The following is a 27,493-nucleotide window of genomic DNA, read 5'->3' as shown; positions in this document are numbered from 1 at the left end:
CCCAGATTCACTGCTTACTAGTTGTTTGACTAAGGTTATTTCATGATTCTGATCCTCAATGCCTTCTTCAATTAAACGGACATATTAATATTGCTAGTTTTAAATGAGACAATATATGCTAAGCACTTAGCATAATGCTTGCACATAGTAAAAGTAAGCAGCAACTTTATTTTTTTTTAATTTTTATAAATTAATTTTTATTGGTGTTCAATTTACCAACATACAGAATAACACCCAGTGCTCATCCCGTCAAGTGTACCCCTCAGTGCCCATCACCCATTCACCCAAGCAGCAACTTTACAACTTTACTTTTTTTTAATATTAAAAACCTGCTTTCTATATCTAAGATTTGAAATTATATGCATTATCTCATCTGAGTCATATTAAGACCAACACACTGCTCTCATCATTGCTGTTATAGTTTTCTACATTTATCAAATGAGATGAAAGAGACTGTCCATGGCTTTTCATTCCTAAAAGGTGATCACAAGAAACAAAAACAGATGATCACTTGGAATTTTGCTGTTCAAATGGCTAATGCAGAGTACTAATTAACAAGACAAAAATTAGACCCTAATTGTATGAGAGAAGAATATACACACAGTAAGAGTGAATTTCATTCAGCACCTCTTTATTGGTCTCCCAAGTTGCTGGGGATAGAGGATATATTAAATTACTCTGTAAATGTATCAGGAGCATCAACTTGGTGATAGGCATAGCGCTGGACCCTGGATTAGATACCTCCCCAAACCTAAAATACAGCACAGAATAAGGTAGATGCTACAAAAGGATGGGGTGGAGAAGCTATGGGGACTTAGAGAAGGGGAAATGGTTGGGAACACCAATGAGAGATCCAGAGTGATCTCCTGATCACTTCATATCGCTGTGACTCAGAACCGTGCTTGGCATAGTGTGCACTTCATATGGCTAGGATGAAGCCTCTCATACAGGTGATAAGGCAGCAAGGAATATACTCCCTTGAAAAGGGTCTTCAAAAAGATTAATCTTAATTGACCAACTGAATTGGGAAAAGACACTTCATATACTTCCAGCAGTGAAAGATTCCCCCGGACCCAAAGGACAAAAACAAAACTAGCCAGTCAGTATATTCATCTCCTGGATTTAAGGAGGGTTGGGGGGCTGGGCGGGAGGGTGTTTAAGTGGTTTATTAGATGCACTAAATAGAGCCCTTTTTTTAAAGATTTTATTTATTTATTCACGAGAAACACACAGAGAGGGAGAGAGAGGCAGAGACACAGGCAGAGGGAGAAGCAGGATCCCTATAGGGAGCCTGACATGGGACTCAGTCCCGAGTCTCCAGGATCATGCCCTGGGCTGAAGGCAGCGTTAAACCGCTGAGCCACCGGCGCTGCCTGAGCCTTTTATTTAAAAGCCTGAAATACTGAAATTGTTTTGCCTCTCAAAGAACCGTGCTGATAAAGCATTCTACTACTATGGGACTTCTAACAGTCTGATCAACTTTTTTTTCCAAATTTGAGGGGAAAAAATTCCTGAAAACCTTGAACAGAAAGGAATGCAGCACTTAACCATGCTACCATACAAAGAAACCTTGAAAATACTATATTAAGTGAAAGAAGCCAGACACAAAAGACCACATATTTTATGATTCCATTTATATGAGAAGTCAAAAAAGGCAAAGCCATAGAAACAGAAAGTGGACTGGTAGAGAAGGCAAAAAGAGGAGAGAGCATTAATGGGCACCAGGTTTCTTTGGGGGCAATGAAAATGTTATAGAATTAGCAATTGGTTGCACAACCTTGTGAATAGACTAAAATCCTCTTTATTGTATACTACTTTAAAAGGGTGAGTTTTCATATGTGGAATATAAGAAATAATGAAAAGGACTATAAGGGAAAGGAGGGAAACTGAGTGGGAAAAATTAGAGAGGGAGACAAACCATGAGAGACTCCTAACTCTGGGAAACAAAGAAAGGGTTGCAGAAGCGGAGGTGGATGGGGGGATAGGGTAACTGGGTGACGGGTACTAAGGAGGGCACTTGATGGGATGAGCACTGGGTTTTATACTATATGTTGGCAAATTGAATTTAAATAAAATATTTTTAAAAATTAAAATTAAATAAAAGGGCTAGTTTTATGGTATGTGAATTACATCTCAGGGGAAAAAGAAAAGCACACTGGAGTTTTATTAGAAATGTTTGATTTTTTGGTATTTGTTTGTTTTAAGCCATATAATTACTTCCTCAGAGGCAATCCTACCCTATATGAAAAAAAAAAAAAATTCTCCACAGTCATGTCCCCAACGTTCCCAGTTTGAAAACATCTATAACAAAACCCACTCTCTCATTTACACAGGTGGGGAAAACAAGACCCAAATTCGAAGTCAGAGTCAAACTGTACTGGGGACTGAACTGTAAGTATGAAAATTCCAGGCCCCTGAACCTCCAGGCCAATGGAGTAATCGTTCCCCCTGGCCTCCTCATATCTTTAAAAGCTCAAATAATCTTCTAATGCACCAAAATAAATAAGAAGGGTTATCTAAACAGAAAACAGGACAAAACATCAATCTGTACTCTATCCCCTATATTATTTGTTTACCCAGGTACCCCATAAAGCACATACATGGAAATATAAAGATATGCACAGAAAGGGGAGACATCCAAATTTTTTAAAGATTTTATTTATTTATTCATGAGAGACACAGAGAGAGAGGCAGAGACATAGGCAGAGGGAGAAGCAGGCTCCCTGAGGGGAGCCTGATGTGGGACTCCATCCCAGGACCCCAGGATCATGCCCTGAGCCAAAGGCCGAGGCACAACTGTTGAGCCACCCAGGTGTACTGAAACATCAAATTTTAACAGTGGTCTCTAAAGTATGGATTAATAGGTGGTTTTATAGATTTTCTGTGTGCTTTTCTGATCATACTTTCTTTTGAAAACATATGTACTTTCTAATGACATCAAATTGAGTCAGGCCTGTGGAAGACTATGCACCAGGTGGGATCTGGGCTGCTTTTTTACGTATTATTTCTAATCTCACAACAACCCTGTAAATTAGGTATTACTATTTCAGTTTTGAAAATGAAGAAACTGAGGCTCAGAAATTAAGGAACTTGTCCACCTTGTTAGTCTAAGAGCAGGAATTGAATCATGGCTTTCTTTTTTCTTTTCCCTCTCTCCCTCCCTCTTTCTCTTCTTCCTTTTTTTCCCTTCCCTTCCCATTTTTCAGTATGTATTGAGTGCCTGTGGTGTGCCAGAACTTATTCTGGGAACTAAAAATATGAGAAGTGACATGAAAGGGAAACACAGGATGCTCTGGGTGTATGTTATGAGGCAAGGTATGGGGAGGGGACTGGAGTCAGAGAAAGCCTCCCAGAGGAAACTACTATCTGAAAGAGGAGACAAACTAAGCCAGGAAAGAGGAGGGTAAGTACATTCCAGGTAGAAGGAACAGCATGCTGGGAACTCAAAATCTAGCCCTTGAGAAATAAAATGAATTAAAACAACTTAACAACTCACTAACAATTCCAAGGTTTATTTGCCTGTGTACATATATGTGCCTGTGCATAGACTTGGGTGTGTGTGTGTAAATAAAATGCCCTCACCACATTCTCAGGAGGCCAAATCTTGCAAGAGCAGGAGGGAAAGAGATACCAATCACTGTTTCTTTCTCCTTACTGCTCCCCTACCCCAGTGAAGGCAAGCCCCCTTCCCTGCAGGACCCCTCTCTTGAGATCCTCTCCTAACACTAGTTCTCAGGTTTTCCCATTTATTTCACAGCAGCAGGAGTCACAGCTGGGTTCAGTCTCTGCACCCCCACCCCCATCCCCAGTTTGGAAGAAGTATCTAAATTTAAACCATGCAGCACCAAACTAAAAATGGCTTAAAAGGGGAATAAAGTACCTTGTGCTGGGCTCTTGTTAGATTTCACAGGCACATATTACCCTTTTTTCTAAGCAGATATAGTCAAATGATTCTTAGGTAATAAAATAACCATCTCCAAGTTCACATGAGATAAAAGTGTCTATTTTTTAATGATCAGGGAAGAGGTTGAAGCCGGCAGAAATAGAGTGGGGAGTTAAGGGCTGACTCATGTAAGATACATTTGGGGTTCTGAGAATGTTATCCAGCTCCAGTGTTAGTGCATGCTGGATCTTTCCTCATTCCCTTTGTGAATCAACTGTTTAGAGGGGCACCTGGCTGGCTCAACTGGTAGAGCATGTGACTCTTGATCCCTGAATTGTGAGATCGCGTCCCACGTTGGGTGCAGAGACTACTTTAAATAAATTAAATATATTTATATATATATGGATCAACCAGTTAGAAAATCAAAACAGACCAGGAGTGAGAAGTCTGGTTGCCAGTCCTTGCCCACCCCTCAAGCAATTTCTCCTTTCTAAGCTTCAGTCTCCTCATTCCTAATCATTTTAGGGATTGGAGGCTGAACTTGATCAGTGGTTCGTAAGCTCCTTTGCCCATGACACTTTGTTTTTTTTTTTTTTTTTGTATTTAACATGAAAACATTAGTTCCTTTAAAAATTTTTTATTTAAGTGCCACAAACATACTGAAAAGTGATCCAGTCATGTGGTCAGCTTTATGAATTTTCACAAACTGAATGGACCTTAAAAAAAAAAAAACAGTAGCCAAATCTAAGAAATAGAACATTACCAGCACTAGAGTAGGGAAACACATCTGAAAAGACTGAAAATGAATGCCAACTTGTTTGGTTTTTTTAATGGAGAGAGTGGGGTGGGCGAGGATGGAGACAGGGAGAGAGAGAATCTTAAGCAGTCTCCACCCCCAGTACAGAGCCCCACACAGGTTTCCATCTCATCACCCTGAGATCATGACCTGAGCCAAAATCAAGAGTCAGACACTTAAGTGACCTGAGCCCCCCAGATGCTCCTAGCTTATTTTATTTTATTTTTAAGATTTCATTCATTTATTTGAGAGGAAGAAAGTGACCAAACGAGAGAGCACAAGCAAGGGGAGGGATTCAGGGCTCAATCCCAGGACCTTAGTTAGGATCATGACCTGAGCCAAAAGCAGCCACTTAATCTACTGAGCCACCAAGGCACCCTGATGGTTTGATTTTAATAGGAAATGTGAAGAAACATGAAAAACATTTCCACAAATGGGTTATGCACCAATCACTCAGTCACCCTTCAGTTTTATGCCACATTTGAGGAGAGCTATTTATTGCCATGACCTAGTTCCTAGAACTATAAAAATGTGTATTTGAGAAGGAAGGAGAGTCTAGTGCACAAGTGCTCAAAATATATGAGATGAATGAGTGAATAAACTGAACTTGAATTTGAGAAACTGAGGACACAGGCTGAAATGAAGCTCATGGATGCGACCAGCCCCACATGTAACTCTACATCCTGACAAGGACATTATAAAAAACATCTATTCGGATATGGTAAAAGGTTTGAATCAAATTTTCTAAAGTTTATGACAATGCAATATTCAAATCACTTTTGTGAATTTTGGAATCATAGGGAACTTGGGAGGTGAGAGTTGAAAATTTAACTCATAAAATCACTGAAGTATTAAACATTTGGATGGAGGACCAGACTCAGGGAAATGAAAAAGTCTTTTAGTATACACATTCTCCAGAACAAGGCAACACAAATATGTATGTTTTTCAAAGAAAAAATGGGGAAAAAAGATACTGACACACTTTTAAAAAGCAATAAACAGTAACTAGAAATCAACTGCACACATTCTTTTATCATTTATATAAGATGTTTAAAATGTCATTGATACCTTGGAGATTTTTTGCTCTGTTTTTTTTTTTTTATTTTTTAAGAGCTCACATAAAATGAAACAGAACAAACTGCTTCAACTTTCGGCTATAACAGACCGTAACTGCTTTCAGTATTTCTAATTAGTATTAATATAACTTCCCCTGTAGCAGACCAACAGTTCTGCTGAGGGCAATCAGAAAGCCAGGTAAAGTCCAAAAACATCTGTTTGAAAGAAGCAACAGGAAAGCAACCGATCAGTCCAGCTTTGAGGATCCAGATCCTGGGGAGATGTGAGGCTTCCTGAGGCAAGCCCAGCTTTCTGAAAGCCCATTTTTCTCCGTAGGGTTTTTGCCAGTTCTTGGCATGGGGCAAGAAGTTGAGAAGCCAGGCAGAGGGCAGCTGCTAAGAGGCAGAGAAGCATGCAGAACTTTAGACATTCTTCTGGGGCTGCAGTGACAAAAATGGAGTTTAGAACTAAAAAGTCATATCCTCGAGAGGCTCAAAGAAGTGAACCTAACATGAGCTTTCTCCTTGAAGTATTGCTAACTGAGTGCACAGGGTAAGAGACTCAGAAGCCAAAGAGATGAAAGGCAGAATGAGCTTTTTTTTTTTTTTTTTTTTTTTTTTTTTTTTTTTTAGAGTATTCAGTGGACTCGCAGTATTAGAAAGACAAAACTTGGAGTTTGGGACCTGCTGAGGGAAACATCTCAGGCTCTCTATCAGTGCTCCTGGGCGTCTAGGATTGGGGAAACCCAGAAATAGACCAAATCTTAAAAGTCTGCAAAACACATTTAATTAGACTGAGTGCCTAATTAGACTGAGGTGATCTGCCTTCTACTGTGAGCAAAGAATAGGGTAAATATTCTCATAAAGTTGATGACATCATCCAGAGCATCTTCCTACACAATATTAGACATTTAATATAAAAATGTCAGGCAGGGCAGCCCTGGCGGCAGATGCAGGCAGGGCAGTCCCCGGGTGGCGCAGAGGTTTAGCGCCACCTGCAGCCCGGGGTGCAATCCTGGAGACCCTGGATTGAGTCCCACGTCAGGCTCCCTGCATGGAGCCTGCTTCTCCCTCTGCCTGTGTCTCTGCCTCTCTCTCTCTCTCTCTCTCTATGAATAAATAAATAAAATCTTTTTTTAAAAAAATGTCAGGCAAAAAAAAAATGTCAGGCATATGAAGAGAACCAAGAAGAAAAAACAGAATATATACACAGATTCACAAGTGGCCCATACATAAAAGCTAATAAGCATGGTCTTTAAAATGACTGATTAATATATTCGAAGAAATAGGTAAGATGGGGAATCTTTTTTTTAAAAGATTTATTTATTTATTTATTTATTTATTTATTTATTTATTTGAGAGAGAGAGAGAACCGGAGGGAGGGGCAAAGGGAGAGGAAGGGAGAGCCCCAAGCAGAATCCATGTTAAGCACAGAGCCTGACGTGGGACTCGATTCCATGACCCTAAAATCAGAACCTAAGCCAAAATCAAGAGTCAACCAACTGAGCCACCCAGGCACCCCTGGGTTTTGGCTTATTTTTTCTTTTTTCTGGAGAATGTATTTTTTAAAATAATCTAATAAAAATTTGAAAGCTGAAAAATACAAAATAATATTAACAGATTGTGTAATAATAAATTAGACACAGCAAAGAACTAGTGAGCCCTAAAATAGCAAAATATAATCAAAATGGAAAAGAGAAATGAAAACTAAAAATACAAATAATAAAACTGGACATGTACATAACAGAGTAAAAAGTTCTAACATAAAAGTAACTAGAGTCCCAAAAAGAGAGAGAACAAAGCAAAAACAATATTTGAAAAAATAATGGCAAAGAATTATGGGAATTACAAAAAACACCAAGCCACGTAGATTCAAGAATTCTGAAAGCCACAGCAGGACAAACACAAGGAAAATCACATGTAGAAAAACTGCTGAAAACCGAATATATAAAGAAAAGTCTTTTTTTTTTTTTTAAGACTACTTATTTTTTGAGAGAGAACAAGCAGGGGGAGCACAGACAGAGGGAGAAGCAGACTACCCACTGAGCAGGAAACCCAATGAGGGGCTCTCAATCCCAGGACCCTGGGATCATGACCTGAGCAGAAAGCAGACACTTAACCGACTGAGCCACCCAAGTGCCACAAGAAAAGTCTTTAAAAATTGCCAAAGAAAAAACATGTAACATCAAACAGCAACAATAAAACGAACAGCCAACTTTTCAAGAAAGGAAGAAAGCCAGAGACAATGAAATGACATTCTTAAAGTTCCTCGGGGTGAGGTTAGGGGGGGATCTTCCTCCCCAGAATTCTTTTTTTTTTTTTAAGATTTTATTTATTTATTCATGAGAGACACACAGAGAGAGGCAGAGACACAGCAGAGGGAGAAGCAGACTCCATGCAGGGAGCCAGATGTGGGACTCGATCCCGGGACTCCAGGATCACGCCCTGAGACAAAGGCAGGCGCTCAACCGCTGAGCCACTCAGGTGTCCCCTCTCCCCAGAATTTTATACATCCAGTGAAATTATCTTCAAAAAAAAAAAAGGCAAAACTAATTATTTCCAGGCCAAAAAAACTAAGAATATTATTTTATACCAGATATGCATTACAAGAAATACTAAAAGAAGTTATGTTGTTGTTGTTGTTGTTGTTTTGGTTTCTATGCAGAAGGAAAAGATCTCAGAGGGAACACATGGAAGTAATGAAACACAATGGCTAGGGTAAATATGTGAGTAAATCTAAGCAATGGCTAGGGTAAACCTAAGCAGAGATTGATTGTAAAAACAACATCAGTGCCTCATGGAGAATTAAATATATAATTAAAATAAATTATAATAATGACACAAGAGGCAGAAGGGAAGGCGGAATTGTGAAGGGAAGATAGGGTAATAGAATCAAAATATTCTTAGAGCCTAACCTGTGATCAAGTGAAAGCAACACTGGATTAATCACATACACACAAAAAGTAAAATGAGGGACGCCTGGGTGGCTCAGCCTGCCTTCGGCCCAGGGCATGATCCTGGAGTCCCGGGATGGAGTCCCACATCGGGCTCCCTGCATGGAGCCTGCTCCTACCTCTGCCTGTGTTTCTGCCTCGCTCTCTCTCTGTCTCTCAAAAATAAATAAATAAAATCTTAAAAAAAAAAAAAAAGAAAGTAAAATGGAAACAAATGTGTAACATGCTAGTAGAGGGGAAAAAGGGAAAGTTAAAAGTAATGCTTGATGAATCCCACCAAAAAAAGCAAAGATGAAAAAAATGGTACATAAAACAAGTGAGACACAAATAGGAAACAAATAGTAACATGGTAGCTGTAGACCTTAATATATCAATCATTATATTAAATGCTTTAAATATTTAAACTAAAGACCAAACTGTCAGGCTGGATTTTTAAAAACTCATTTATATGCTACTTACAAAAGATACAGATTTAAAATAAAGGCAAAATTAAATTGAAGTATAAAGATGGAAAAAAAAAAACTGTACTATGTATCTATTAGCCCAAAGAAAGCTGATAGGGCTCCATTAATATCAGAAAGGTACAATTTAAGATAGGAAGCATTACTAGATATGAGAGATATTTCACAATAAAGATATAACAATTCTATATATATATAGAGAGAGAATTCGAGAGAGAGAGAGAGAATACACCTAATATCATACCCTCAAAGTTAAATAAAGCAAAAGTTAGCAACTATAAAAAGCAACATGGAAATACAAAGTCAAAATGGGAGAGTAAGGATATACAAGATCTGTGCTACAGGATTTTAAAAATTGATATAATTGACATATATAGAACATGAAACTGGGATGCCTGGGTGGCTCAGCAGTTGAGTGTCTGCCCTTGGCTCAGGGCATGATCCCGGTCCTGGGATTGAGTCCCACACCGGGCTCCCTGTGAGGAGCCTGCTTCTCCCTCTGCCTGTGACTGCCTCTCTGCATGTGTTTCTCATGAATAAATAAATTAAATAAAATCTTAAAAAAAAAAAAAAAACATGGAACCAAATAACCTCAGTATGCACATTCTTTTGAAGTAGACATGTAACAGGCAGGCACCCAGCTGGCTCAGTTGGTAGAGCATGCAACTCTTGATCTCAGGGTAGTACATTCAAGCCCCATGCTGGGCATGGAGCCTACTTTAAAAAATAATAAATAAAAATAAAGGCCAAATCAGCCTCAAAAAAAAAAAAAAAGTAGGCATGTAACATACAGATACAAAAATTGACAATATGCAGGGCCTCACGGCAAGTTGTAACAAATTTCAAAGAACTAAAATCATCCAAAGTATGTTCTCTGACCACAGGAAAAGTAAGCTAGAAACAAACAGCAAGGTGGGGGGGAGGGACCAACTAGAAACTCCTTAACTGCTTAGTAATGAAGAAGTACATTTCTAGGTGGGTGGGAGGATGTATGAAATAGGTGATGGGAATTAAGGAGTACACTTGTGATGAGTACCAGGTGATGTGTGGAATTGTGAATCACTATATTGTACACCTGAAACTAATATAACACCTTATGTTAACTAACTGGAATTTAAATAAATACATTTTTTAAAAAGAAGTACATTTCTACATGACCCTGTGTGTCCAAAAAAAAAAAAAAAAACACACAATGGAAATTATAAAATATTTTCAACTAAATGACAATAAAAATATAACAAAACAGGATTCAGCTAAAGCTATGCTTAGAGGAAAACTAATACCCTTAAATGAAAATATTTTTTGAAAGAAAACAGATAAAAGCTTCTATTTTAAGAAACTAGAAAAAAACTGCAGAAAATTGGAATCAAAGAGTGTAAAAGTAAATAATAATGATAAAAAAAACTCATGCGAGGGCGGCCGTGGGGGGGGGGCAGTGGGGGCGGGGCGGGGGCTCAGCGGTTTAGCGCCGCCTTCAGCCCAAGGCGTGATCCTGGAGACCCAGGATGGGGTCCCACATTGGGCTCCCTGTAGGGAGCCTGCTTCTCCCTCTGCCTGTGTCTCTGCCTCTCTCTCTCTTTCTCTCTCTCTCTCATGAATAAATAAATAAAATCTTTAAAAAAAATTCATGAGATAGAAAACAGATTTATAATATAAAAAACAATCAAATCAAAAATACTCTGCAAAAATTAATAAAATTCATAAAACTTTGGTAATATGCATCAAAAAAATAAGAATTACCAGTATTAAAAAAACAAAGAGAAATATCAGTATCAAGAACGACAAAAAAATAGGGATAAGACCATACAATCTGGGATGGCTGGGTGGCTCAGTGGTTGAACATCTGCCTCAGGCTCAGGGCATGATCTCGGATTCCTGGGATCAAGTCCCGCATTAGACTCCCTGCACGGAGCCTGCTTCTCCTCCCTCTGCCTGTGTCTCTGCCTCTCTCCCTGTGTCTCTCATGAATAAATAAATAAAATCTTTAAAAAAAAAAAAGACCATACAATCTATAAATATTAAGATCTTAAAAGAATGTAAAGAAAACCTTTTACTAATAAGTTTGAAAATTCAGATAAAATGGATAAATTCCTAGAAAAACACACCTTTTAACACAAGAAGAAACAGAAAATCTAAATAAATCTATACCTATTGAAATAAATGAATCCATATTTTAAAGTCTTCCTATAACAAAATTTCCAGGCCCAAATGGTTTCGCCAGTAAATTCCTCCAGACACTTAAAGAATAATTCCAATCTAACAACCCATTCCAGAGAACAGAATACAGAAGAAATATCTCCTACCTGGTTTTATAAGGGCATCAAAACTTGATGTCCAAACCTGGCAAAGGGACCACAACAATAGAAAATTGCAGGTTAATCTCTCTTGTAAGGAGTGCCTGGGTGGCTCAGTGGCTGTGCGTCTACCTTTGGTTCAGGTCGTGATCCCAGAGTCCTGGGATCAAGTCCCACATTGGGCTCCCTGAAGGGAGCTTGCTTCTCCCTCTGCCTGTGTCTCTACCCTTGTCTCTGTATCTCTCATGAATATATAAATAAAATATTTTTTAAAATGAAAATCCAAGGATTGGAAAGAAAGAAATAAAACTACTATTATTCACAGAAATATATAAATTATATATAAATAGAAAAATATAAAACTATTAAAATTAAAATTTTAGGACAAATTCTTGTCCTAAAATAAGGACAAGAAATAAAAATCAACTATATTTCTATATCCTAACAAATAATTTGAGAGTGAAATTTTAAAATGCCAGTTACAGTAGCATAACTAAATATCAATTATCAGTGACATCATTTTTTAGATTTGTAACATCTATATCTCAGTATTTCTGCCTTAAAGAGGGCAGTTTATGATTAGCTCAATCTCATTGTTATAGATTGTTCTAACTTTTTAAATACACCTGGAACATAGAATTGAGTATATAATCTCCAAAACTTGTTATGTTGGCTCAGATTCTCTAAAATTATTGAGGGGATCAAAATAAAATCATTTTGATACTCTGAGTAACACAAATATATATAAATATAAAAATATTTTGTATTTCCTTTTTTAGTATCTCAAAATGAAACTGAAAGGTAAAAAAAAAACCCTATCTCACACAAAACTTAACGAAAATATATACAATATACCAACTATAATGTAAGAGAAGTAAAAGTTATAATAAAATAATATAGATTTCAATATGCAAATATTCAAGCAGTACTATATTAGAGAACATAATAAAGTCATCAGGTACATGTACCTCTATGTAGACTAAATGTCACAGGCGTGTTATATTGATGTCTCAGATACAAGCAGCGTTGCTTTGGCTAAGTAGTTTTTCTGAACAAAATTAAGTATGATCTCTACCCAATTTATACAGTATTTTTAATCCTGGAAATTTCAGTGCACGTATATTTCAGTGTAAAACCAATGCATGTTCTAGGCTCAGAAAAGTATAGAGGGTTTTCACTTACCTCTTCAGCAAAACATTTGAAAGCTGCACAGGACATGAGATAATTTGTCACTGAATGGAACACTCTGGAATACTGCAGGACATTTACAGCATTTCTGGTTTCTGCCCAGTGAATGCTTCTAGAGCCCGTTACATATTTCCAGTGTGTCCCCTTGAAAGCAGTACTTTGCCCATTTGAGAACCAGTGGAACAGACTAGGCTCAAAATCCAGTTTTATCACATGCTAGCCCTGAAAACTAAGAAATCAGGCAGCCATTTATAGATCATCCCAACCAACATATCATTTCTCCAACCTACCCAGTCACAAGCAGCAAATGACAAAAATCCTTGAAAGAACTTGGGTTTTCTCTAAAAGTATCAACATAGTCATAGTGGTTAAGAAAAATCACAACATTTTTTTATTTCCTTTCACTTATTGTATTTTGATTATAGATTGGGAGACGTACATATACCATAGCCTTTTTAATACTTAGCACCTAAAAGGCTGAATCTGACCTATTCAAACTCTCAATCAGATTTTGTAATAACTTTCAGCAACAAATAAAATTCTTTCAAGAACTCTACACCTACTTTAACCACATTAAAATGTTATACATAACTTCATTTGTTCAAAAAATCCCATGCTTGTTATTCTGAGACAAAATACAGAAAAATAACAAAGTTTAAAAGAGAACTTTTTTGCCCTACACTCTTGTAGGAAAAATATTTTCCAACCAAATTTTCAAATTCTCCACTTCTTTCCTATCACTGCTTTTAAAAACCTCATTGCACAAAATACTCAGAGAACTTTCTAAATAAAAGGAAAATTTCCAGCTGAGTTGAAACACTTATTTTCCAAATAAACACAATCCAGAAAATTAGTCAAAAGCCATCACTTTCTATAGTTCTCATTTCCCTTTGAATAATAAGTAAATCATTTCTAATAATAGATGATGTTGGAAATTTTATTAATAATATGCAATTTCATCATGCTGCTTATTCTGAAGCCCTTGCCTACCATGTGACTGGTTTGGGAGGTATAACGATCTGGGTTTGAATCCCAACTCTGCTACTTACTAGCTACGTGTATCTAGCTATGTGTATCTATACAAAATTCTTAATCCATTTCTTTACATGCACAATACCCCTACCTTACAGTGTTATGACAAGACCATATGTAAAGCACCTCACAGAGAGCTTTTCACATACTAAGTGTTCATTAAATAGGAATTATGGTTGTTATTATTATAATTAGCTGTCATGTTTGCCAATATCTGTTTATTAACTGATTCAACTATTTTCTTCTTAGTTGCCTCATACATGGTTTTTTTTTTTTTTTTTTTCTGGCTTGCAAAGCATTTTGAGATATGCACAGTAAATGTCATACGATAGTTTTTGTACTTAAAAGCTTCACTGAGGGGCACCTGGGTGGCTCGGTCAGTAGGCTCAGGTCACGACGTCAAGGTCCTGGGATCAAGTCCTTCCTCCTGGCTCCCTGCTCCACGGGTAGTCTGCTTCTTCCTCTCCCTCTATCCCTCCCCTGGCTATTGCGAGCCCTCACTGTCTCTCTCTCAAATAAATAAAATCTTGGGCAGCCGGGTGGCTCAGCGGTTTAGCGCCGCCTTCAGCCCAGGGCGTCCTGATCCTGGAGACCCGGGATGGAGTCCCATGTCAGGCTCCCCGCATGGAGCCTGCTTCTCCCTCTGCCTGTGTCTCTGCCTCTCTCTCTCGATCTCTCTCTCTCTCTCATTAATGAATAAAGTCTTTAAGAAAATAAATTTCTAAAAATAAATAAAATCTTTAAAATTAAAAAGTAAATAAAAGTTTCACTGAACTGTCTTAAGAGGTAACAAAAGGAGGAAAAAGAAAGGCATTTGTTAAACCACAAATCAACATTTCCTGAACATTAGTCATGTGATGGTAGCTTATAAAAATTCAGTTTGTGCCTACCAATATCCTGATGATTTATTTGCCTCTGACAACCTCCTCAGATTTCATCTAATTCTCATTTTCAGTCTTTGCAAGAAGAGTAGACTTCTGAACAATTCACAACATTTTAACAGTTTTTCTGTGGTGCTTTTCAGCATAAAGCCTCAAATTTTTAGATATTATGTTTCATATTCAGGTCACTGACTGGTACTTTGGAACCTACAAATAGCTCTCATGGTTTGGTTACCATGGTCACTCCTTCTCCTCACCATTGGGCACGTGCGAGCGCACACACACGCACGCGCACACACACACACACACACACACACACACACACACCACCTCACACTGTATACTCAGCTGCTCTCTGTCAACACATACCCATCTCCTGGCCCCGAAAAGATTCTTTGATCACTAATAAATTAGCTTGGAAGAGTCTTGGGAGACCTTAGATAAACAATCTTTCAGAACCTATTGGGGATCTTAGACCTTGAAAATCTGAGAACTATTAATGTTCTCCTCATCCATAAACCAAATGGGCATGCATATAAAACTGTACTTCACAGACCCCTTGAAAACCAAATTAATAAGCTGTGCTGTGTTTCAATGTTTCTCATACTCCTGACTGGGATTCATAGTAAGAAACAGACCTAACGCCAAGACAGCCCATACGTACATGCAGAAATAAGCATAAATATCCAAAATTTCAGTAGTTTTGGTAAGTTTCAGTAAAGAATGTTTATCCTTACCAGGTGCAATGGTGACCAACATTTTCTATTCTATGTCATCTTTCTAAAATGTTGCTCAAAACTCACCATACTACTTATTTACCCCCCACACAATCTGAAGAGTACTGATCTAGTTTAAGATTTCTCTATTTCATAAATATGTAAACTAAAATTGAAAGGAATAAAGGGTCTTGTCCTTAGTCGCTAATAAATTAGGTGAAACAAGCCAGAACCTAACTATCCTGACTCCCAAACAAAGGCTCTTTCCCAAACAAAGTGAAACAAAAATTCTGAATACCAACTCCCCTCAAAAAGCAGCTAGGGATTTGAAGCTTAAAACATTCTGACACACTGAGAAACCGAGTGTTAAAATTCCAAACAGCAGTGAGTAATTAGCTTTATCCTGAGCCTCCAATTAAGCTAGTCTTCACTATTTCTAAAACATGAGTATGGCCTAGCATGACAAGGCATATAAGCAATTTTTTATCTTTCCAAAAACCCTTTATCTGGCCCCTGAAAACAACACAGGGAAAGCCAACCCTCTGAGTTCACTTTAAATACTTTGGATTACAGGAGTACAGGTTTTATTTGTTCATCAGAGAGGCTGGCTTAGTGCAGAGAGGCCCTCTTTCCACTTTGCCAGGCCCAGGCATACATAGCTCTTCCCCGCCCCCCACCTCCACCTCTGGGCTGCTTAATTAAATTTTAAACATAGAAACCACACAGATCAATACGTGGATGTGAATGATCCAGAGTTTATTAGATGTTAATACTACCAACACCAACTACCTCTGCCACTTTTATAGCCTCCTTACAGAAAGTGCCCATTGCTTGGGAGCCTTCATTACAAACAGTTCAGTAGATTAAAATACTAGTCTCCTTGCTGGCATCAAGCTGTTTGTGGCTTTGGGGTTTTGTATTTTGGTTTTGGTGTTTTGGGTGGTTTTTTTTGTTTGTTGGTTGGTTGGTTGGTTGGTTTTGGGTTTTTTTTTGGGGGGGGGTCCTTTTTTTAATGTGGAATAAACATCCCTGATCATCAAAAAAGGTGAGAATCTTATAACAAGCCAGAGTGACTGGGAACTGGTCTGGGGAAGGCCAAGCCTGGGGGCTTGTGTCGTCCCCTAGGTCACCCACATAACTGGGCGCAGAAGGGGCCCGGTGGGCGCCAGCCGCCCCCTGGGGCTCGCAGCCCCGCGGTCCAAGGGCAAAGTGCTGAGGCCTCCTTAACGCACAGCTCGCAGCCGGAAGAGGGTGGGGTGCAAACTGCGGCGCAGCCTCTCCGGGGCGAGAGCTGCGAAAGCCCGCGGGGGAAAGTGGGGCGGGCGAACCCTAAAATTAGCGCTCGGGAAGCAGGGGCTGGGCACCGTGGCGCGGCGATGGCGTCCTCCGCTGCGGCGTCCGCCCTGGAGCCTGCCCTCCCCGGGAGCCTGGCCCCTCGGCGCCCTCCTCGGCCACTCGGACCTCGAGCAGGAGCAACGCTGCAGGAAGGGCTCCCTCCGGTAACGGGGTCGGGGAACACGTGTAGCCTCCGGAGACCTTGGGGTCTATCGCTCCTCCCCCAACTGCGGCAGAAAATTTAAGGAGCCTGGGAATTTAAAACACCGGAATCCTCCAGAATCCCTGTTGGTGAATTAAAATTTGGCTGGCTCATTTTAGTGAGCCCCATCCTTTCCAGGTTTTTCATTTAAATCCATTTCTCTCTGCCCCCATGCTTAAAATAGAATTCGAGTAACGGGGGAGGGGGGGCTGGGGAGAATTAGGGGCTGGAGGCTGGAGGGGTGGGGGTAGTTTGCATGGGAACATCTCTGCAAGATAAACAGTTCTGAAGGTCAGGGATGCTTCGCCATTGGGTCCTCCTGAAAGGATTAACGTTCATCAGACAAGTCTCCGTCAACATTTTCTTGTGAGCCCAAACTGTAAAAGTCTGAAGTATTTCAGATATTCCAATTGCAATAAATGCATTGAAAACCTACCCATCAGTAACTATTGTGAACTCTCCCAAAATAAAATTATCAAAATCCTGGGAGCTATTATAAGAAAATCTGTGAAATGGAAATATGTGTTAGGCAGCCAAGAGTACATGAAGAATGCAAAAATATTGTTCTATTTGGTAGTACAGATATGGGAAATTGAATGACACAATATTTGGAAACCAGAAGCCAGTCATTAAAAAAAAAAAAGTCACGTTTATTACATAACTAGAATTTTAAAATAATATATACACAGTAATTTAAAGTCATCCATTAATACAAACTAACCTTATCTGTGGAGTGACATTTCATCCCTGGCATCTTTTAGCCGCCCCTCTGCAGTTGGCCCCTTACCTTTATTTTCAGAATCTTTCATTCTCTCTTTCCTCCCTCTGCTGCAAATGAGCAGGAAAGTCCGGCTGATTCTGCAAACCTGACTTTTGATTTGTCATTCACAGAAAGTCAGGAGTCTTAGGGGCGAAGTCCCTCAACGGAGGAGCACCCGAGCTCTGATAATTGCATGCAAGTCAGTGTGCGGGGTGATAATTTTGCTTATGCTGGAGCAGAAAGGATGGGGATGAAGGCCGACGTAAACACAAATTCCAAAACATGGCATGGAACTGGATCTGGAGTCTAGGCTTGCCTTTCCTTCTCTTCGATTAGGGAACCAACTGTTTAAATTTTTTTTTTCTTTTTTTTTACAATAGTCACACAGAGAGAGAGAGAGGCAGAGACACAGGCAGAGGGAGAAGCAGGCTCCATGGAGCCTGACGTGGGATTCGATCCTGGGTCTCCAGGATCGCGCCCTGGGCCAAAGGCAGGCGCCAAACCGCTGCGCCAGCCACCCAGGGATCCCGGGAACCAACTGTTTAGTGCCTCCTCATCTCTGTAGAGATTTAGTTCAGGTTGAAAGAGGAATGTTTGTGCCATGTACCAAGCTTATTCTCAAATGGAGACTTTAATTTTGGAGGGAATTAAGAGACCTGTGCTTTATTTTTTTCTCTTTCATATTCATTCATTCAACACATTTCTTTTACCTCTCTGTGACCCAGGCTCCATGCTAAGTAGTGGGGATACAACAGTGAAGGGGACCAGACCCACTCCTCAAGGGGCTCACAGGCTGTTACAATACAGAGGCATAGAGTGACCTGTGTCTGCTACGTGGACACAGATCATTGAATCCATAAGTTGATTCTCAGGGCTGAGCAAGAAATGGGCATGAGGAAGCCAGACCATGAGAGCTCTCTCTTAGAGGGCAAGGAAAATTCAAGCAAATCTTTCAGTCATCCAATTCCAACTTACTTTCAATCATTGCATAGCTCAGATTCATTCCTTCATTCCTTCACTGAACAAATGTTTATTTGTGCCAGGTAGAAGTCCATCTGTTAGGGAAAACAGACCAAATCCTGCTCTTGTGGCTATTACATTTTGGTGAGTATGAAGACAGACAATACAAAAACGTGAACATGTAGTAAATGGTAATAAATGTCATGAGGAAAAATGAAGCATGGTAATGAATAAGAGACATGCCATTTTAGACAGGGTGGTCAGAGGCGGTGACAATTTATTTTATGAAAAATGGGTCAGGGTCATCATAGTCCCTTCCAAACATCTTCACTTAGACATTATTTTAAGTTCTGACTCCCATAACCTCCTCTGCTCTGGGTACACTCTAGGTGATGGGTGGTGTTTATTCCCCCATTATAAATTGGTAAACTGATATCCAAAAAGATTAAGTTACCCAATCCAGGACCTCACTAAGTTGTAAGAAGAGCAACACCAAGAAATACACCTACCTGTTGCTTTCATCCCCAGAAATTGCTGGGTTACAATGCAATATTGACATGGAAAATTTGCTGGAGTAGTTGAGATAAGGTCAAAAACCTGTCTCTACCACTATTAACTGAGTAGTGTGGGGTAGGTGACAACCTCTCTGGCACCAGTGTCCTCATCTGTAAAGTGGGACTAATCATATCTACCCTTTGTATGTGCCAGGCTTTTCAGAAGATCAAAAGGGAGAATAGATGTGGTACTTGGTAAACTAAGTCCTATATAAATGTAAGGTATAATTATCAACATTCTTGGACACATTAAGGAGAACTAATTGCTAGTGTTCACCTGATCATTACTGTAGCCAATCAGATAGAGCTGTAGACTGAAAGCTTGCCATGGCCACTAGGGGTCCTGGAGTTGATTTCTAGCTGCCACAATTTAAAGACTCCCTGAAAGTTTTAGGAAATTTTAAGTATTCGGTTTTTGTTCCCATCTTTCCTTGGCAGTAGATAATACCTTTATGCTTCTCTTCGACAACTTAAGACCAGTGTGGAAAATCTGCCTTCATTGGAACTCGTTGCTGGCCACCAAATGAGCCATGTTGGTGCATAGACCACATCAAAGCTAGAGACATCTCCATCTTGAAGGTCCAAGTTCAGAGCAGCCAAATTGTGCCCAGTTAGGAGCACCTTTAGGGGCAGAGTGGAGAGAGAAGGAGGTGATAAGCAGCCACCATTCATGCACTCTTTCATTCAATAAATATACATTGTGCCCGGTACTGCTTCGAACACTGGGAATGACATAGCCCTGAAAAAAGCACTGTGTCCTGAAGAAGCCTGTGGCTTCAGGGCAAGAGGTCTCTACAAGGTATGCTGATTTACTCATTAATGAAAAGGAATGCCAAGACCTGGGTTTGAATAGTAGGGCAGGGGCCATAAAGCAGGAGAGATGGTTCAAACATGGGCTCTACTACATTCTGGGCCCTAAAGTAACCTGGGACACTCTCCTACACCTCTGTCTATATTTCCTGATCTGTAAGATAAAGACAATAATGGAACTACCTCCTGGGGTTGGATGAGGCTCAAACGAGTTAATACATGTAAAGTACATAGCACAAAGCCTGACACATAAAGTGAGGGCCTCATAAATGCTTTAAGATTAATATTACTACTTTGTGACCTGGGTCAAGTTTACCCCTCTGCTCCTTCTACAGGAAATAATAACTAGCTTGTAGGGCTGCTGTGACACTTACACATCAGAAAGAATATACAAGCCTCAGCAGAAAGGAGTAGCTACCCCCCAGCTGCCAGCTTCGCTCCAGGAGGTGAGCTTTAATCAAGTAGGTTTCCCAGGAAAAAAGACTAAGGCTGAGAGGAGTGAGGAAGTGAGAAAAGAGCTCCCATTTATATTTAAAAGAAAGCCAACTGTTTTCAAGACTGTGGTCATTTCTAGGGGTACCTACATTTTACCCAACGCAGTATTTTGCATGATGAACGGTTTTGGTTTTGCTCTATTTGCTTTATCGCATATCTGTTATCTCTATGCATCCTTAATTGATTGGTTGTTGTTTTTGTTTTTAATTAAGTGCACAGAAGTTTTAAGTCCTCTTCAAATAAAAAGAGCTTTTACTTTCCCTCCTGCTACAATATTTACAGAAGCCTTACACCTCTATTTCTAGGGCTATTCCAAGAAGGGTCAGGTGAATTCTCAGAAACCTTGTCTTGATCCACAGTAAACCTCAAGGCCCCACCCAATTGAGGGACAGGAATGGGCTCAAGCCGTGGAGCTTTCCAAAATAAAGTAGGGTCTCTGACAGACCCCACACTTCAACGAAACTGGTATCAAGGACCTCTGTAAACACCCATTAAGGGAAATGATGCCCTATGTCAAAAGCTGGGTTTAGCAAAGCTCAAACAGGCTCCACTGACTACCACGTCCTTTCATAGCTCTGCACAGTCCTTGTCTTGTTTGATGCCACTTCTGAGTCACTAGACCAGTGAGTCATGCCCAGTAAGGAAGGCCATCTTGAGAGCAAAACCGAACAGAATTTTCAAGAACAATGAGTGAAACCCTGAATTGAAAAAGAATAGGCTTTTTATTGTCCTTGTAAAACAAAAATGAAAGAAAAGATGCTGTTGTTAATATTGTGGGTTCAGCTTCCCAGCTGTAAATTTTATTCTGAAGAAAAACTGAGCAAAAGAGAGCTTTTACATTCTCTTGAAAATTTGAGAGCAAAAGAGACTTAGAGGTTATGTCCCAAATTAGGCAGACCTAATGGCCTTTCTTTGACTTGCCTTGACCCTCTTCTAGCTTTAGTCATTCATTCCTGTCACCACGTGGTGACAGGAGGATGGTTCCACATGCATCACCACATTCCATCTTCCTCCATCCAGCCAAGCCTCTGTATGGTTTGCTCAGATCACTGGAGTGGCCATAAGGGAGGTAAAATGAGAAAATTGCTGATTGGGGGTGGAGGAAGGTTTGTGCCAGCACACAGGAGGGCAGCATGACTGTAAGAAAAGCTGCAGAGGCTCCCATGAAGCCATGCTACAAGGCAAAGGGAAGGCAATTAATACATAGAGTGCCTAGTCTGTGCTGGGTACTCTTCTTATCATCATTTTCAGACATTTATTGAGAACTTATTTGCCAAGCACTGTGTTTAAAGAGCAGTTTGGTGCCTGCCTTCGGCACAGGGCATGATCCTGGAGTCCCGGGATCAAGTCCCACGTCAGGCTCCCTGCGTGGGGCCTGCTTCTCCCTCTGCCTGTGTCTCTGCCTCTCTCTCTCTCTCTCTCTCTCTCTCTCTGTCTCTCATGAATAAATTTTTTTAAAAATCTTAAAAAAAAAAAAAAAGAAGAAGAAAGACTTTCACAGCACCCTGCCTGGATTTGAATCCTAGCTTACCCAGTTGTGTAACATTGGAAATGTTACTTAACCTCTCTGTGCTTCAGTTTTCTCATTGGTAAGACAGAGATGGTTAAGAGAAGGTTATTGTCAGAATTAAATAAAACAAAAATATGCACCTATTTCGGACCCTGGCCAGCACACAGTAAAATGTGCATATAATGATAATTCTTGCTGTTCCATCTTTTTTCAGATGAGAAAAATGAGGCAGAAATGAGAAGAAGCCACTTGCCAAAGGATACAGAGCTAAAAAGTAGCTAGCACAGCTAGGATACTTTGTTCTCAAGACAACATTGTGAGGGAGGTGATACCATCTTCCTTTTATAGATGAGAGCTTGTAAACCCAATAAGGGGCCTAGGAACTTGCTCATGCAAGAAGCTGGCAAATGAGAGTTAACACTTTAGAATCCACATTTGCTAACTTTTAAGTCTTTGCACATCCCACTAGGCCAGTGGTTCTCCGACATTAGCATACATCAGAATTACTGCAAGGCTTGTTAAAACAGATTGCTGGACCCTACCTCCAGAGTTTCTGGTTTGGTAGCTCTGAGGTGAGGGCCAACACTGCATTTCTAACAGGTTCCAGGAGATGTTGATGCTGCTAGTCTGGAGACCACACATGGAGAACTACTGTTCGACAATCATGCACTCGTATGCAGAACAAATGGTAGGGAACAGGGCCTAAAGATCCTTGTAGGTCAAGTTCTCTCCACTCTGGCACAGTGTTGGTTACTTCACAGGGCCTAGCAAATATCCTTGTATTTACATAGGTCTTTCATATTTATATTTATGATCTCATTTGATCTTTCCAATATCCCTAGGTAGTAATCAATATTTCCATTCAGCGTGATTTGTTTTTAGGGGTATATGGTTAGAAACTGGCAGTGGAGGATTAAAACTGCTGATCACCTGTCCTCCTCTCCAAGTAACTTGTCCTAGAAAGCACCATCTGCTGATGGAGACTGGCTCAAGTTCCGATCTGTCTTTCCAGGGAATACTACAGTTCAGGAAAGGGCTCTTTGACCCACTGGGATTTCAGGGAGGTAACTTCTGGTGGGAAAAACTAGGGCCAGTTTTCTAGCATTGTTTCAAGGTCTACTTACAAAATACTTCCACCAACTGTTCACTCCCTTTTCTGTAACCTAAAAGCTTTGATATTTGTCTAAAATATAGTTCTTTAGAAAGTTTGGAAGCATTTGGGGGGTTAATTTCCACTGGGCACAGCTTGTTCATATTCCCATTTGGAACAGCTTGCATCTTAGGTATATTTTTTTAAAGTTGTTTGGACATATAAGCCAACAAATTATTACTATCCAGAATATTTAAACAACTGTAAGTGGATAAGAAAAAGACAAACCATCAAGTTAAAGCAAAAAATGGGAAATAACATGAATAGGCCTTATTCACACGTGGCCAATATTCACATGAAAAGATCTTCATTTCATCATTCGTTAAGGAAACTCAATATAAAACAACCATGCAGTACCATTTCACACCCATGTAATTGGCAAGCATTAAAAAGTCTGACAGTACTCAGTATTGGCAAGGATGTAAGGAATCATGAATCGCACACACTTCTGGTAGGAACTAGATTAGCACAAATGTATGGAGGTTAGCTATTTTTCCAAAATCAAAAAAGCATATACCTTTTTCAGTAATTGTCTATCTAGGTATGTATTCTACTTAAAGTCACAAATGATCATAAGGTAAATTTCAGGTGCATTCTCTTTGGAGATATATATAGATATATAGATATATAAAATCTCCTACAGGATAATCTCCTAAAGGATCTTTTCATTACAAACATATTTATTGAATGTCTGCTATATTCAGGACACAGTGTTAGGCTAAAAAGATGCCAAGAGTCCCCAAAAGCTAAACTACTTCTCACTGCAGCCTCCTGGTGGAAAAAAAAAAAAAAAGGTGGGAACAAAAAAGATGCTGTGAAAGATGTTCTGGTTAGTACAGAAGGAACAGCTGCCCCTAAGGAGCTTCCCGGTCATTTTTTATTCTCATAGGTTACTGAGTTTTCCAGCTCTGTGACTAGCCATTGTTGAGATGTGATCATATGGTAGACTATCTGGACTAATATCAATAAAAATAGTAACTAACCTACTGTGTACTAGGTACTTTATATACATTAATTCATTTAATCATCACAGAACATTATGATAGGAATTATCATCTCAATTTTATATATGATATATAACTGAGTTTAAAATGATTTAGCACCTTGCCCAAGATCACACAGCTTATTACTGTGCCACTTAGTAATGGGAGATTCAAATCACAGTCTGGCACCAAAGCACATGATTCTAGATGCCCAAATTGGTGTCTATCAATTATGTGATGATGTCCCATCATTATAAGAAATTCAGGGCACCTTTAAAAGAAACACAAATAAAATCGGGATATGGATTTCTTGCATTGCATGATATTTATTCATTTTACTTCTCTCCATGAGTATAGATATTGAAGCATGTTTATTTTGTGCAGGGAGATATGGCAGAAAGAATGCTGTATGGGCAATCAGGCCTGAGTCTGCCCCTGACTAATCGTATGACCTCTTGCAAGTCACTCTCTCTTGCTTCACCTTCCTCATCTATAAAATGGGGGAAATAAACACTATCTGCCCTCCCTCCTTCCAGTGTGCTATCAAGATTAAAATAACATCTTGTAGTTGACATGTTCTATAAACTGTGAAGTATCATATAAAATATTATAATGGCCTTATCCCCAGGTTGTATGGGAGAAGTAGAGAAATACAGTGATCAACCATGATCCTACTTAAGAAAAAAGAGGAAAAAAAAAAAAAAAAAAAAAAAGAGGGATGGTGTGGCAATAGGTCCCAAGAAGCCATGGTTGACCTCCGGGACAAAAACAGAAAAGAGAGGAGAGGACAAGTGTATACACAGTATAGACCTGACTTTAAAAAGTATAAAACGGGGTGCGTGGGTGGTTGAGCGTCTGCCTTTGGCTCAGGTTTTGGGCCTGGGGTCCTGAGACTGAGTCCTACCATCAGTCCCGTGGGGAGCCTGCCTCTCCCTACGCCTGTGTCTCCGCCTCTCTCTCTGTGGGTCTCTCGTGAATAAACAATTAAAATCTCTAAAAAATAAAAACTATAAAACTAGGAAACTTATCGTAACCCATTTTACTGCAGTGGAAATAGCCATTTTGTCCTCTTTTGCAAACATTCGCAGACACCTGGAATTACATACTACATGTAATTATCACTCAAGGAATACTTGTTGCAGTGACCCTTCTATTTAACTCCTCAGCCAAACTAAAGTAAAAGGGTGCTTAGCCTTCAGACCTATGAAGTTTCAGCAACAGTTGAATGGCAGTGGGGAAGGAATTTAATTGTGCATTGACTAAAAGTAATAACACATTCTTTGAAAGCCAGCAAGATGACAATACCAAGCCTTAGTCTAACCACCAACAATAGAAAAGCTTGTTTCTAATGCAATAAATAAATATTAAGAAATAATTATTGCTTTTGGTCAAGTTTAGTTTTAGAATGTTTACTATGTGCCAGCACTTCACAATCATTAACTCATTTAACTCATCAATTCATTTAATTTTCAAGACAATCCTGCGGTGGAGGTGGGGGGGTGAGGACCGTATAAATGACAGGGCCCTGGTGCAGTGTAGCTTCTGCCTTGGATCGGGTCGGCCATTTTAGGAATCAAGGCAAGTCAGCCTCTCAGAAAAAGAATCCTCAGATGATAGAAACAGATGGAAAGGACAAGACAGGAGACACACACACACACACACACACACACTAGCAAACAGGTTATCTAAGAAAGTACCAAGCCTGGTCTTAGCCTGGTAGGGTACGCAAAGGCCAAGTAGATGAGAACCTGCCCACGTGGAATCTATTATACCAGATGAACGGTGACAGATGCCCTATGGGTGACAAAACGCTAAAAAGAGGTTACAGGTGGCAGAAACCCCAGAAAAGGCTTCAGAAAGGAAATGGCATTTCCTTATGGATGGGTCGGCTGAGAGACAAAGGCATGGCCACTGCAAATACACACAGGGCAGTGAGCTAGCAGATCATGACATGTCCTCGCTTAGAACACCAGTAGCTTCCCGGCTCACTTAGGAAATAAAATCCAAACTCCTCCTCGTGTCCTACCCAGACCACGATCCAGGTCCCGCGTCTCCCACTGTCCCTTTGCTAAGCTCAGGCACTCCGGGAACCTTTCCCACTTGTTACTGTCTGGCAGGCGTGCTCTCCCCAGGCTCCATGCTGGAGTAACTCCTACTCAGTCTTCAGGTCCCGGGTGAAATCCCATTGCCTCCAAGAGGTCTTCCCCGTCCATCTGCCATATAAGCCAGGGTGCCTCTGCCTTCTTTTTCTCTCAGCACACTATGTGATTTCTTCCCAGCACCCACAGCAATTTGTAATGGAGAGGTTTACCAGTTTGTGTGTGCAACGTGTTGCCCCCTCTAGAAGTAGTGCCATGAGCTGGGCCTTGCCTATCTTGCTCACTCCAGGCCGTGGCACGCTGGAAGAGCTCAACCCAGACTCTGGAAGGAAGGAATGGGGTGAATCAGTGATTGGATAAATGGGAGTTAAGGCCATGGTGGGGGCAGGGTGTGTAATGGGGTTTGGGAAGCAGCGTATTGTGGCTCGAGCTTAGGAGAGAACTGGGGATCACCGCAGACAGGTGGGAACGGGGGGATGGGTGCAGACGGGGGAGACCTTGAAGGCAGCCTTGGGTCCAGATTCACTCCTCCAATGGCTACTGCATTGCAGGCAACCGGCCAGGTGTCGGGCGGGGCGCAAACCTGAACAGTGTCCCCGAGGCACCCTGAATTCGCTCTGGCCAGAGTCAAACGTACACACAGGGGCACACAGGGGCTTTTTGCAGGACACAAGCAAGCTCCAACCACCTGGCCCGAGGAGAGATGCTTAAGAGGCCGAGGGATGGAAGGAGAACGGGGGACAGCGCGGACGCCGGCCCCCGCACCCCGGAGGCAGCGCGCGGAGCTGGTCGCGTCCCGGGGCAGGGGCAGGGGCAGGGGGAGGGTCGCCAGGCCCGGCCGACGCCCAGGCCGCGCCGCCCGCAGCCCCAGGTGCCAGGGGCCGGGAGGTGCGCCCGAGACGCCGCCGAGGCTCGCCCCAACAGGTCCCCGGCCGCGACCGCACTCACCCTGCGCCGCCTTGGGAGCCGAGCGCGTCCTCCACAGCCGCCGGGTCGCCTTCCACGGCCGCAGAGAAGAAAACAGCCTCCGGCTCTTCCTGCCGCCCTTCTCAGTTGCTCCCATCTGTGCGCCCGCGCCCCTCCCCCGCCGCCGCCGCCCGAGGGTGGCCTCGCGCTTCCCCGGCCGCCGCGCGTCTGCAGGTGCCGGGCGGTCGCCGGGCGGCCGCGGCCGGGGGGGCGGAGCTTGCGGCCGGGCGGGCGGGCGGGGCGGGGGCGGCCCGCGGGGGCGGCGGGGCGGGGGGCGCGGCAGCCGGGCGCCCTCCGGGAGGCCCCCAGCGCCCGCGGCCTTGCAGGTGCAGGCTCTAGGCCCGCGTCCCGCGTCCCGCGCCCCGCGCCCAGGAGACGTCGACGCAGCCAGTGCCAGGTCCTGCGAGGC

At 41.2% G+C, this 27,493-nt stretch overlaps 1 protein-coding gene across 5 annotated transcripts in view; it reads right to left on the bottom strand.

Annotated features, from left to right (window-relative positions):
* Window positions 1–27,232, bottom strand: part of DNAJC6 (DnaJ heat shock protein family (Hsp40) member C6) — a 140,180-nt gene extending 112,948 nt beyond the window's left edge. Inside the window, exons 1-2 of one of the 5 annotated variants that reach the window (XM_055304963.1) lie at window positions 27,067–27,150; window positions 26,331–26,440 (exon numbers count right to left, since the gene is read on the bottom strand). Coding sequence is in view for 2 of the 5 variants with exons in the window: in XM_055304958.1 (XP_055160933.1) it covers window positions 27,067–27,181 (115 nt within the window). In the remaining 3 variants the exon portion in view is untranslated. Of the gene's footprint in view, window positions 1–17,584; window positions 17,827–26,330; window positions 26,441–27,066 lie in introns of those variants that run through there. The other 4 variants (XM_055304958.1, XM_055304957.1, XM_055304962.1 and 1 more) reach the window with 4 other exon arrangements.
* Between the last annotated feature and the right edge of the window lie 261 nt (window positions 27,233–27,493).

This window comes from Nyctereutes procyonoides, unplaced genomic scaffold (genome assembly GCF_905146905.1).
Source record: "Nyctereutes procyonoides isolate TBG_1078 unplaced genomic scaffold, NYPRO_anot_genome, whole genome shotgun sequence".
NCBI classification, from domain to species: Eukaryota; Metazoa; Chordata; class Mammalia; order Carnivora; family Canidae; genus Nyctereutes; species Nyctereutes procyonoides.
This window is presented reverse-complemented; position numbering and strand designations above follow the sequence as displayed.